This window comes from Carassius auratus, chromosome 49 (genome assembly GCF_003368295.1).
Source record: "Carassius auratus strain Wakin chromosome 49, ASM336829v1, whole genome shotgun sequence".
Lineage (NCBI taxonomy): Eukaryota > Metazoa > Chordata > Actinopteri > Cypriniformes > Cyprinidae > Carassius > Carassius auratus.
In genome coordinates, this window is record NC_039291.1 from 10,721,656 (window position 1) to 10,735,210 (window position 13,555).

Here is a 13,555-nt window from a genome sequence, read left to right on the forward strand (position 1 = left end):
GTAATGGAATCAACCAAAACTTCAGACAGCTGTCAGTATGACAATATTTACACAACTATCAATACTTTGTTGAACAGTTACCAAGCAAGAAATGCTTAATTTGGTTCAGTCTGTGGTGTGAAAAGGTTGCATTAACAATTAAAGAAAGAAACACTTAAGCAAAACATGGGCAGGTCCTTAATTATTATTTTTTTAATCAATTTCACTGGTAGCCTACAGTATTAAGAATTTGTGGGTATAATATTTCACAGATCACTATTTTGCCATACTCACTTACATAAATGAACTAGTGGCCTGCACCCACTAGTAAAACAATTCTATCTGATTTTTGGATTGACTTTGGATAAATTCTTGTACTACAAGGTAAATCAGTCAAGAGCAGTGAGTGATTTACTTTCATTTTCATACATTAAAGACTCTGACAGCAGAGCTAGTAAATTAGGCGCGGTCCCTTTAAGAGACAAACGCATCCATTATGATGATCCACATCCGATTTTTTTTTGCAACTCTTTACTTTCACTTAAGACATAACCACATACTTATTCGAACACACTTTCCAACACGGGTATTTCGACATATTTTGTATGTATTTGTTGTCGGTACAAAAGCAAGAAGACTTTGAGACGCGTCTCTGCTTGCCCTGAACAACACGCGCTGCTGAATTGAGCTCTTTCGCTTTTCGCTCTTTTTTCTGTTTATTTAAACTGCGATTTGAATTTGTTCGTTCAGGTCCAGGAGGAAGTGAACGTCCTGAACGAGAGCTCGGTTCAGTGTTGACGCGCGGCTCTCTCTCGTGCACACGCGCCATCAGCTGCTCAGTCCAGTTTCCCGCAGTGCGGGGCTGAAGCGCGAGTTTACTGTGACGTTCCGCCTGATGATTCAGTTAGAAACCAGCTAAGACCAGCGTGACAGTGGCCAAAACTACTTTAAAACCATTTAATATATTATTCAAATTGTTTTGTGCCGTTTCGCTGCAGTGTTTTAATGTGAAAGGCTGTAAATGTGTACTTCAAGTGTTCAGAGGAATACGTCGCGAGCTCGCTGTGATGTTCAGCCTGATGATTCAGTTAGAAACCAGCTAAGACCAGCGTGACAGTGGCCAAAACTACTTTAAAACCATTTAATATATTATTCTAATTGTTTTGTGCCGTTTCGCTGCAGTGTTTTAATGTGAAAGGCTGTAAATTCTCTGTGGACTTCAAGTGTTCAGAGAAATACATTGCCAGCTCGCGAGCAGTTGGCTGCCGCGAATATATCATGTTATTACTTTAAACAGTTCAGAAACATCTCAATTTAGCTCTTGGTGTGTTCTAACGTGTGGATTGCGTGCAATAGCGTTTTTAAAATGTCTTAAATAGGAATGAATTCGCTTGTTGTCGGCTCCGTGTAGACAGCCTGAGCTGAGCAGCAGTGATTCTTCTCTCGTCTGACTGCTCCCCTCCCCTAAATGTCATTGCAACTGTAGGGGCGCAATTTTTCTCAGACAATGTAAGTCTATGGGTAATGAATTTTGACATTTAAAAATTAATAAAAAAAAAACTTTAAGTCTGATCAGTCTGAAAAGATATAGCACACACCACCGCTCTATCCCGCAGGTGTCTGCCGAGTTTGGGGCTTGTGGCTTTAAAGCCCTAGGAGGAGTAGCGTTCAGAATTTCTGTCAGAAAAATAATAATAAGAAAAAGAAGAAGAAGAAGTTTAAATAGCATAACAGTATGTTGGCTTGTTGCCAAGCCAACATAACTAGAATTAAAAGTTAGTGAACTAACTTTGATGTTGGCTTGGCCATCTTGGCCATGGAGCAAAAGAGCCAAAGTACTTGTGTGCCCAACATTGAGTTGCCCCGCTGCAAAATTAATACACATAATAATGCCATAAAAAAATACACCTGCAACAGTCTTTTTCCATGCTCCCTTGCTGTTTTCTTTTTTTTATAAAAAGCCTGGGCTATGATAACAGCTATGACAGGGTTGTCTAGCTGGATGTGAAATAAGTCATGCCTATTTTTCTCGTGTATGTATTTCACAGTCCTGCCACCGTTGCGTTGTGGGCAACGACACACAAGATTACTGAAACAATGCATTTTAAATCAAGGAGATCATAAGGGGTCCAAGCACAATGGTTTGTATAGATGATGCAGTTACACACTGTTTAAAATTGTTTAATTTGTACTGTATGTTCATTCTATTTATTTATTTGTGCTATTTACATAATGTTTACTTTTTTTAAGTTTGTTTTTGTTAATGTAAAATAGCACTGCATAGTCTTCACTGTAAGATAAAATACACAATCAAACCAAAATGTATTCAGACACCTTCAACATTTCTCACATAATCACAGTTTATTTGCTGTAGTTTAGAAACTGGTAATAATATATGACAATAACTCAGAACAAATTCATCTTGATAATTTCGGATAACTTTGATAAAAAGATATGTAATGGAATCAACCAAAACTTCAGACTGTCAGTATGACAATATTTACACAACTATCAATACTTTGTTGAACAGTTACCAAGCAAGAAATGCTTAATTTGGTTCAGTCTGTGGTGTGAAAAGGTTGCATTAACAATTAAAGAAAGAAACACTTAAGCAAAACATGGGCAGGTCCTTAATTATTATTTTTTTTTAATCAATTTCACTGGTAGCCTACTGTATGAAGAATTAGTGGGTATAATATTTCACAGATCACTATTTTGCCATACTCACTTACATAAATGAACTAGTGGCCTGCACCCACTAGTAAAACAATTCTATCTTATTTTTGGATTGACTTTGGATAAATTCTTGTACTACAAGGTAATTCAGTCAAGAGCAGTGAGTGATTTACTTTCATTTTCATACATTAAAGACTCTGACAGCAGAGCTAGTAAATTAGGCGCGGTCCCTTTAAGAGACAAACGCATCCATTATGATGATACACATCCGATTTTTTTTTTGCAAATCTTTACTTTCACTTAAGACATAACCACATACTTATTCGAACACACTTTCCAACACGGGTATTTCGACATATTTTGTATGTATTTGTTGTCGGTACAAAAGCAAGAAGACTTTGAGACGCGTCTCTGCTTGCTCCCTGAACAACACCGCGCTGCTGAATTGAGCTCTTTTGCTTTTCGCTCTTTTTTCTGTTTATTTAAACTGCGATTTGAATTTGTTCGTTCAGGTCCAGGAGGAAGTGAACGTCCTGAACGACAGCTCTGTTCAGTGTTGCTGTCCCTGTCCGCGATACGCGCGGCTCTCTCTCGTGCACACATCAGCTGCTCAGTTCAGTTTCCCGCAGCGCGGGGCTGAAGCCAACTTGATGTGTTGAATGCTCGGAGCACGTTATAAAACGTATTCTTAAAATACACATTTCTGTTTTAATAAATGGTCATATTAAATCATAGCATAACACATAAGTAGGTACAAAAATAATCAGTGATGCATGCGACCCTTTTGGTCTCAGTGTAGCTCCCTGCTTTACCATGTTATGCAACGCTGAGCAATTGCTGCGACGTTAAGCCTGACAGAGAAATCTCACAAGCACATATAAACACTCATTTTCATATGTGTAATATATTCTTCTAATTGTTTTGTGCCGTTTCGCTGCAGTGTTTTAATGTGAAAGGCTGTAAATGTGTACTTCAAGTGTTCAGAGGAATACATCGCGAGCTCACTGTGACGTTCAGCATGATGATTCAGTTAGAAACCAGCTAAGACCAGCGTGACAGTGGCCAAAACTACTTTAAAACCATATAATATATTATTCTAATTGTTTTGTGCCGTTTCGCTGCAGTGTTTTAATGCGAAAGGCTGTAAATTCTCTGTGGACTTCAAGTGTTCAGAGAAATACATCGCCAGCTCGCGAGCAGTTGGCTGCCGCGAATATATAATGTTATTACTTTAAACAGTTCAGAAACATCTGAATTTAGCTCTTGGTGTGTTCTAACGTGTGGATTGCGTGTAATCGCGTTTTTAAAAGGTCTTAAATAAGAATGAATTCGCTAGTTCTCGGCTCCGTGTAGACAGCCTGGGCTGAGCAGCAGTATTTTTAACCAGTTTAAAAGTGAAACGAAACCCGACTCCGCCCCTAAATGTCATTGCAACTGTAGGGGCGCAATTTTTCTCAGACAATGTAAGTCTATGGGTAATGAATTTTGACATTTAAAAATTAATAAAAAAAAAACTTTAAGTCTGATCACTCTGAAAAGATATAGCACACACCACCGCTCTATCCCGCAGGTGTCTGCCGAGTTTGGGGCTTGTGGCTTTAAAGCCCTAGGAGGAGTAGCGTACAGAATTTCTGTCAGAAAAATAATAATAAGAAAAAGAAGAAGTTTAAATAGCATAACAGTATGTTGGCTTGTTGCCAAGCCAACATAATAATAATAACTAGAATTAAAAGTTAGTGAACTAACTTTGATGTTGGCTTGGCCATCTTGGCCATGGGGCAAAAGAGCCACAGTACTTGTGTGCCCAACATTCTTGAGTTGCCCTGCTGCAAAAAAAATAAAATAATAATACCATAAAAAATACACCTACAACAGTCTTTTTCCATGGTCCCTTGCTTTTTTCTTTTTTAATAAAAAGCCTAGGCTATGATAACAGCTACGACAGGGTTGTCTAGTTGAATGTGAAATAAGTCATGCAAAAACCATAATCTCCTAAATACCATTCAATTTAATCTTATTTTAATAGTACTGACAACATATTTTAAGTTATCATACATTATTGAAAAATTAAAGAAGGGACACTATATATAGTATACTTCGGCGAGTCAAGAGCTAAACAAAAAGTCATGTTTCATTACAAAATACTGTAACTTTTATAAACTTTATACTATCACCACAACATTTTAATTACTTAAATATATTATTTCTATAGGCTATACAAAATAGAAAAGAAAAAAGACTAAATAATAAGGCTGAATAAGCTGATCTATAGCATGTTAAATGGTGGTTGCCTGTCTATGAATGGTACACCCCAACCACTAAGCTCACAGAAGTGGTTTGACCCAAGTCCTCAGCAGCCAATGACATTGACCTCTTCAAACAGATTTTTAAGGTGTACTTCAGTGTATTTCACGTGAAATACATGTTAAATACCCGCTGATTTTTCACTTGTAAACAACACTATTTAACACGTTAAATAATATTGGATATAACATTGGAGTAATATAGTATTTTAAGAAGCTCTTTAAAAAATATATAAATTACTTTACCATGTTGTGCAGCGCCGATAAATAAATAATATTAAATACGTGTTGTCTACGCATGAAATACACGTATTTAACGTGTTGTTGAAACGTTAAAATTCACGTGTATTTGACCCTGTTGGCCTTCCATACACATTAGATATAATGAAAGGAGACGTGAAAAAAAGGACATCGCTTTGTTTTGATATGGATTACTTTATCACAGAATATTTGTTCGGGAGCACTTTTTTAGAAAAGTAGACATGTCAAGCTTTCTATAGATATATCTCTCATGTCTCTTCGTTGAGTATTCATGGAGTTACAGTTCATTTTAATGACGTGTTTGTAAATGAAGATCAGCGCAGACCAAGGCTGCAGACAGCACACCTTGTTTGTTATCTTTATTTTATAAGTGCCCAAAGTTTTGTTGTTATTATGTTTGTATCCAAAAAAAGTAGACCCTTTACAGAGACACGTTAAAATTCACGTGTATTTGACCCTCTTGGCCTTCCACACTTGAGACGTGAAAAAAGGACATTGCGTTGTTTTGATATGGATTACTTTATCACAGAAAATTTGTTCGGCAGCACTTGTTTGGTTTAAAAGTAGACATGTCAAGCTTTCTATAGATATATCTCTGTCTCTTCGTTGAGTATTCATGGAGTTACAGTTACTTTTTTCCCCTCGATGTCAAATGATATTTCGTTTTGCACGGCTCAACAAACACCTGGATTGTGCTCTTGTTTTGTTCTAATGAGTGGATTGTGTGCATTAATATTTTAAGAAGCTCTTAAAAATATATATAAATGACTTTATCATGTTGTGACGATGGATAGCAATTGATGTGACGTTCAGAACTTCAGCCTGACAGATAAAATCTCACAAGCACATATAAACACTCATTTTCATGTGTATAATATATTCTTCTAATTGTTTTGTGCCGTTTCGCTGCAGGGTTTTAATGTGAAAGGCTGTGAATTCTCTATTTAGACTTGTTCAGAGAAATACATGGCGAGCTCGCGGGCAGTCGCGCTGCCGCGAATATATCATGTTATTACTTTAAACAGTTCAGAAACATCTGAATTCAGCTATTGGTGTGTTCTAATGTGTGGATTGCGTGCAATCGCCGATATAATTTAATTACAAAAGGTCTTAAATAAGAATAAATTCGCTCGTTGCGAGCTCCGTGGAGACAGCCTGAGCTGAGCAGCCGTGATTCTTCTCTCATCTTTCTGACTTCTCTCTGCCCAGACATCAAGTATTCATAAGCTGTATCACGCTGTCAAATTATATTTCATTTTGCACACATAAACAGTTCAAAAACACCTGAATTCTGCTCTTGTTGTGTTCTAATGGGTGGATTAGTGCAATTCGCTGTGATATTATTTTTGGAAGCGCTTAAAAATGCGGATGAAGCGCTCTTTTCTCTCTCGTCTTTCTCGCTGTTCTTTGGCCAGAGACATAATTTATAAATGAGATCTGACCCTGTAATAATAACATATGTTGGTTTAGCTTGTCAGTGTGAATGAAATGTGTAGCCTATTTATTTGTCCGATCTCGCCCCGAAACGCGGCTGTCATGTGACTTTTTTTTCTCTTCGCGATGTCAAATATTGCATTTTGCGCACATACACGGCTCAAAAACCCCTGGATTTTTCTCTTAGTGTGTTCTAATTGGTGGATTGTGTGCATTCGCAGGAATATTTATTTTAAGAAGCTCTTAAAAAATATATATAAATGACTTTACCATGTTGTGACGATGGATAACAATTGATGTGAGGTTCAGCCTGACAGATAAAATCTCACAATCACATATAAACACTCATTTTCATGTGTATAATATATTCTTCTAATTGTTTTGTGCCGTTTCGCTGCAGTGTTTTAATGTGACAGGCTGTAAATTCTCTTCAAGTGTTCAGAGAAATACATGGCGAGCTCGCGGGCAGTTGCGCTGCCGCGAATTTGTTATTACTTTAAACAGTTCAGAAACATCTGATTTTAGCTCTTGGTGTGTTCTAACGTGTGGATTGCGTGCAATCGCCGTTTTAACAGGTCTTAAATAAGAATGAATTCGCTCGTTGTGAGCTCCGTGGAGACAGCAGCAGTGATTCTTCTCTCATCTTTCTGACTGCTCTCTGCCCAGAAATCAATTATTAATGAGCCCTGACCCCTGTAATAATCAGATATGTTGGTTTAGCTTGTCAGTTTGAGGGAAATTGTATTATTTAGCCTACTTGGTATTTTTAACCGGTTTAAAAGTGAAACGAAACCTGACTCCTCCCTTAATCTCGGTTATTGCAACTAGGGGCGCATTTTTTCTCAGTTAATGTAAGTCTATGGGTAATGTATTTGACATTTAAAAATTAATAAAAAAAAAAACTTTAAGTCTGATCAGTCTGAAAAGATATAGCAACCAGCACCGCTCTATCCCGCAGGTGTCTGCCGAGTTTGGGGCTTGTGGCTTTAAAGCCCTAGGAGGAGTAGCGTTCAGAATTTCTGTCAGAAAAATAATAATAAGAAAAAAAAGAAGAAGAAGTTTAAATAGCATAACAGTATGTTGGCTTGTTGCCAAGCCAACATAATAAGTTTAAATAGAATATCAGTAAGTTGGCTCTCTCAAGCCAACTTAATAATAGTCATAAATGGTGACTTTTATTTTATATATTTATATAAAATAATAATGCACACATAATTTTTTATTGATAAATATTAATTATTGTATATTTAAATGTTATTTTTATTTCTATTAGAAATTAAATGTGTATACATTAAATGATATAACAGTATTATTTATTAGTGACATTTTATAATATATTATAAAAGATTATATATATATATTTTGTATTTTATTAATAGCAATGATGTATGCTGTTTTTAATTAACATAGGATTAGAAAAAAAGATTTTGATATTATATATATCCCAGTATGTATACTTTTTAATATAACAATAATATAACATTATCAATATAAGGTCAATAACACATAACACACATAACACATGACATCACACACTTTTTTATGGATATAATATTGTTATAATGTGATATGTAATTCATGCATAAATATTGTGAGTGAATATATAGTATATCTCTTAATTGTTTTATTAATAGTAACAATATATTCCGTTCTAATAATTACATGCATCACCTTCTAATAATGAAAAAAGATTTCTGTGGGGGTTATGTTTAGAGTTAAAAGTCAATGGATTGATAAACAAATGTTTGTCTGTGCTCTTGAATGTATGTGCGTTGTCACGATCACTGGCTGAAGTGCCCTGTTTGTTCACTAGAGGGCACTCCATCCCAGACATCTGCCACTCTAAGGACTTCATTCCCCATAATCCTCTGCCCAGACTCATAAGCACTTATTGTTTGCACCTGTGTCTCATTAGCATGGTTAGCTCACACTATATAAGCCCGGTTCTCACTGTCATTATTTGCTAAGTCTTGTATGTGTCATTACTGCAATTCTAAGCCTTGTATCCTGGTTCCTCATCTTGTTAGTCTGCCTGTTTTCTGGATTACTCAGAGCATTGAGGTTTTCACTCTCTCTGCTATTGCTCCCTCATGAGCACAAATTTTGCCAACTCATGCATTAAACAATTATGTCTCGATCACTATCTGGAGTGCCCTGGTTGTCCACTAGGGGGAACTCATCCCAGACTTCTGCCATTCTATCAAGGACTTAATTTCCCAAATTCCACAGCCCAGTATCATCAGCACATATTGTTTTCACCTGTGTCTCATTAGCATGGTTAGCTCACCCTACTGTGTGTATGTATGTATATATATATATATATATATATATATATATATATATATATATATATATATGTATGTATGTATATATATGTATGTATATGTGTGTTCTGTAGACCTTTACTCTGTCATTGTTCATGATTTGCCAATTTATCCTTTGGATTATGTTTGTAGATTACCCCTTCAATGAACTACTCCATTTGGATCCTCTGCCTTTGTCACTGTGCAGTTCATGATATGCATAATGCTGTGTTTGATCAGTCTCTGCCCCTTGATTAGTACTCTTTATGCAGGAACAAGGTAATTTGGTTCTTTTCCAAAGGCACCTGCTGTGACCTCTCTAACACAAACACAGACATCAGCAATTTTGATTTTAAGATACTCCAAAGACACCTATAAGTAAACGCCAATGCGTATGTGAAAACCAAAGTGTGCTCTTTGGCTCTTTTGTTCTGATGTGTTTTATGCAGATTTAGAAATGCTGATTTGTCTGAGCTGATTGTGTTATCTCAGCGTGGAGCGTGGCATGTGTAAGCTCCTATTAGTTGGCAGCGAGACTCTCAGTACATTATTCATAGCCTGAACTTTATGTTCTGTGTCCACCCACTCAACGCACCTCTGCATATGAAGCGCTCTCTCTCTCTCTCTATGCTAGGTGATGAATATTCATTTGGGATCTCTGAATGCTCTTTGAGGGTGTGAGATAGATAGATCGAGAGAGAGAGAGAGAGAGAGAGATTCTCTGCCAGCGAGAGGTGTGCTTTGTGCCTGTGTCTGTGTTACTAAATTTATGCTCACTGTAATCCATTACAGTTATGTTTTATCTTTAGTCTAACCTAACTGAATTTATTTTGTATAGTTTTATTTTAATAGGTATTAACATTTTTTAATTTATTACAATAATATAAATTACATTTATTTTATATTTTATTTAAAATAATTATTACAATTTAAAATGTACTGTTAAACTAATATTAAAGGGGGGGTGAAATGCTCGTTTTCACTCAATATCATGTTAATCTTGAGTACATATAAAGTAGTACTGCATCCTTCATAAATCCAAAAAGTCTTTAATTGTATTATATTCATAAGAGAAAGATCGTCTGTACTGATTTTTCCCGGAAAAACAGGACCGGCTGGAGGCGTGACGTGTGGGCGGAGCTAAAGAATCACGAGCGCGAATAGGCTTTGGCGTTGAGAGCATGTGGAAACTGTGACATTACCGTGAGGGAAAAACCATCATCCAAAACAAACCATGGCTTACAGTCAGATTCAGCCGTTTATTTATGATCCAGAATCAGATCCCGAGGCTGAAACTGAACGAAAGCAGCAGCAGCAACAACTCGCTCCGAGCGGGGCTCGAACCCGGGTCTCTGGCATGGGAGGGGACGCACTAAGAGATATTTGAGATATTTGAAGCAGTTTTACTCACCGCCTGCGGTTCCAACACACGATCGTGACCCTTTTTCCTTGGGATTGCATCATCCTTAAGAAATAAACGATACGCAAATCCGTCGTCAAACTGGGCCTTGTGAACAAGCATCTTCGAAATGCAGGGAACAAACAAAAACACTTGCACAACTCCGTTGATGCTCTGTAAAAATAAACTCCATCCACTGGTCCCTTAATGCTGTTTTTTTTTTTTTTTTTGGTAGTCTGTGCAGGGTTGTCTTGCCCTGGCAACCAAAAACACACTTCTTTTGTGACTTTTCGCGACGCTCTCGCTCTGATCAGTGAATCGCTCTGATGGGAATCCAACTCTTTAACAGTGTAAAAAACTCAGTTTGCATGAAATAGCATTTCACCCCCCCTTTAAATTAATTTAAATTTAAGGCTTGGTTGAAGAAAATATTTTCAAGTAACTGAATTTATAAACTTTTTCACAGTTTGCACAATCACAAATGTACAACTTCTGTTATGCCAATAAAGCACGGTAAAACTGAATTTGAAAACAGAGAAAGGAGATCTGTAAATCTAAAATTAAGTCAGAACAGCGGGAAATGAAAAGCAATTCTGGCTGACTCATTCCTTACTGAGTCAAGTGTTTGCCAACAAGTTTTTTTTTTTTTTTTTTCACTAAAACACTTTATTGTCTTTATCTTTGTTTGACAGAACTACGGGCTGGAGACTGAAAACCTGAAAACTCTCTCTCACAAGCTCAATGCCTCTGCCAAAAACCTGCAGAACTTCATCACGTGCCGCAGACGCAGCGGTCATTACGATGGCCGGACGACTCGTAAGCTGCCCAACGATTTCCTCACATCAGTGGTGGACCTCATTGCTGCTGCTAAGAGCCTTCTAGCCTGGCTGGATAGGTTAGTCCTGCTAAGAGCCGCATACACACCGAATCAATACATGATTTAATACATACTTAATATAAATAAACAGATATTTGATTCCCAAATTCATCCTAAGGTCCAGTGTCTTGTCACCTTTCATTGTTGATAGTCAGATTAATGATGTTGTCAAGTCAGCACATTAGAATGAATTCTGAAGGATCATGTGACACTGAAGACTAAAGTAATAATGCTGAAAATTCAGCTTTATCATCCACAGAGATAAATTACATTTAAAACATTTTTTTATTTTATATCATGAAAATATTTCATAATATTACTGTTTTACTGTATTTTTGATCAAATAAATGCAGCCTTTAAGTCTTACTCACCCCAGACTGTACATTATGAGAAATTTATTCTTGGTTTTTATGGATTAAAGATGTATTCCTGCATCAGAATCCTTTGTTGTTCCTTCCCGGGCTGATAATTTTGAGTGTTTGGTTTCAGAGATATGGCTGTGATTCCTGGAGTGTTATTCCAGGAACATCAGAGGGTGTTGATCCAGGAACATTTCCAAGAATGTTTATTTAAATCATGTCATGCATGGTCTTCCTTCCAGTCAAGGGATGGCACTGAGAATTAGGGTGTTCTCAATTCTTATTTGTGCATTCTCATTTCCTTTCCTCTCTTTGATTCCGTGAGGATGGAGGAATTGAATCAAGCTAAATGACATATTCTCATTTCCTTTAGCGTAACTTCAAAGTAGAAATGTGTGCGATATGACGATTTTTGATCATGGACAATAGAAATGTGTCCACAGTCTGTTTTTGAAGAAATATCGTAGTATCGTGCTACAGCGCACATTCTATCAGCTGTATTCTATCTGGCATCTACATCATATATTGTACAACACCACATGCATTCACAGCAGTGTTAACTCAGCGGTAGAGTGACTCTCTCATTATTTGCATGTGCTTTTAAATGTTTCATTCGTGCGCTGGTCTGTTCTGTGCTTTTTCTGAGCGCCGCATAAACCCGAAGGGCAGGCACTTAAGCCTGTCAAACAGTGCCTGATTAGTTTATCTTTTGCGCTAATACTGTCAAAACACGTTTTATATGTAGACTCAAGTTGGTTATGTCTAAAATGAAAGTAAACGGTTGAGAGAAAAATGTATATGTATTAACTGCTTTTTATTTGTTCTATTGTATTATAGTTTGTTTAATTTTCTTGCATTTTCTTGAAATCATTCTCTATTTCCTATATAAGAGGCATTCATTTAAAAATTAAAAGCAATAAGCCATTAAAATCAAAAGATGCAAATAAATGTAATTAGCTGAAAGTTGCACATTATATCTAAATTAAAGGCAGTGTCAAAACATAACCCACATTTACAATAAATTCATGCTTAATACTCACATTTATGTGTGTTTATATTTTCTGGCATAGCTCAGATGTGAAGGGGAGGAGAATTTACACGTGTGTCCCGTTTAGTCGATAAAACACTTCCTTGCTCATGACTACTCAGAAAGCCTCCTCAACTCCTCGATACTCGCCTCTTAGCAGTGCAATTAGAAAATTGAGATGTCCTACAAGATGGCTGAGCTCGATCGGTTTCTGGGTCTTAGGATGGAGGACAGAGAAGCGAGGAAATGAAGAGGGATATTGAGAAGCACCCCTACAGTGGCATTTTTTGTGACAGGGCAGGCAGAAGTTACAGACTTGGGCTTTCTTGTGTAGTGAGTGCGAGGTCAGCTTTAGTCTGCTCAAATTTAATCATGTCGATTTGTGTTCCTCCCCTCAGCAATCAGGTGCAAAGATTGAAGAGGTCTTGTATAACTCAGACTCTTTCTCCCTTAGTAACGCTGCCTTTTTTGACTCAAGGTTTTAACCACATGGCTTCTGTTTATGTACAGTTGTCTTAAGATTGTGATTTTTTTATAATGTATTGACGAGCAGTGTTTCAGAGAGATCGATATGTGAGGAGGTGAGAAAAAGTAAGAAAGGGATCTATTTACAACTATTTGTTCTTCAGCAAAAATCACTCACTTGTCACTCACTTATCATATATTTTATATTATTTCAAGTTCTGCTGATTTGTCGCCAGTATAATGTTGTCTAGCTGTCTAAAGGTGATTTTGTCAAATTAGCAAAAATTATTTTATAGACTTGAAAGCAACAGTAAGAAGAGTCAGTAACATGTTAAAGCTGAGAGAACACAAATTTGTTGTGGTTGTACTGTGTCACTTCTCATTTACTAGAAATTTCTCCAGCTCCCATTGCAAATTAATCGTTTCCAGTCACCTGGCTGTTGCAAATCACTGTCAGTATTAAACACCTCAT

General features: G+C 36.8%; 1 protein-coding gene across 13 annotated transcripts in view; it reads left to right on the forward strand.

The window, feature by feature from the left end:
• Positions 1 to 13,555, forward strand: part of LOC113066182 (connector enhancer of kinase suppressor of ras 2-like) — a 75,578-nt gene that overhangs the window by 18,854 nt on the left and 43,169 nt on the right. For all 13 annotated transcript variants that reach the window (XM_026237916.1, XM_026237918.1, XM_026237921.1 and 10 more), the window contains exon 3: positions 11,048 to 11,250. In XM_026237916.1, the coding sequence (XP_026093701.1) occupies positions 11,048 to 11,250 (203 nt within the window). The remainder of the gene's footprint in view (positions 1 to 11,047; positions 11,251 to 13,555) is intronic.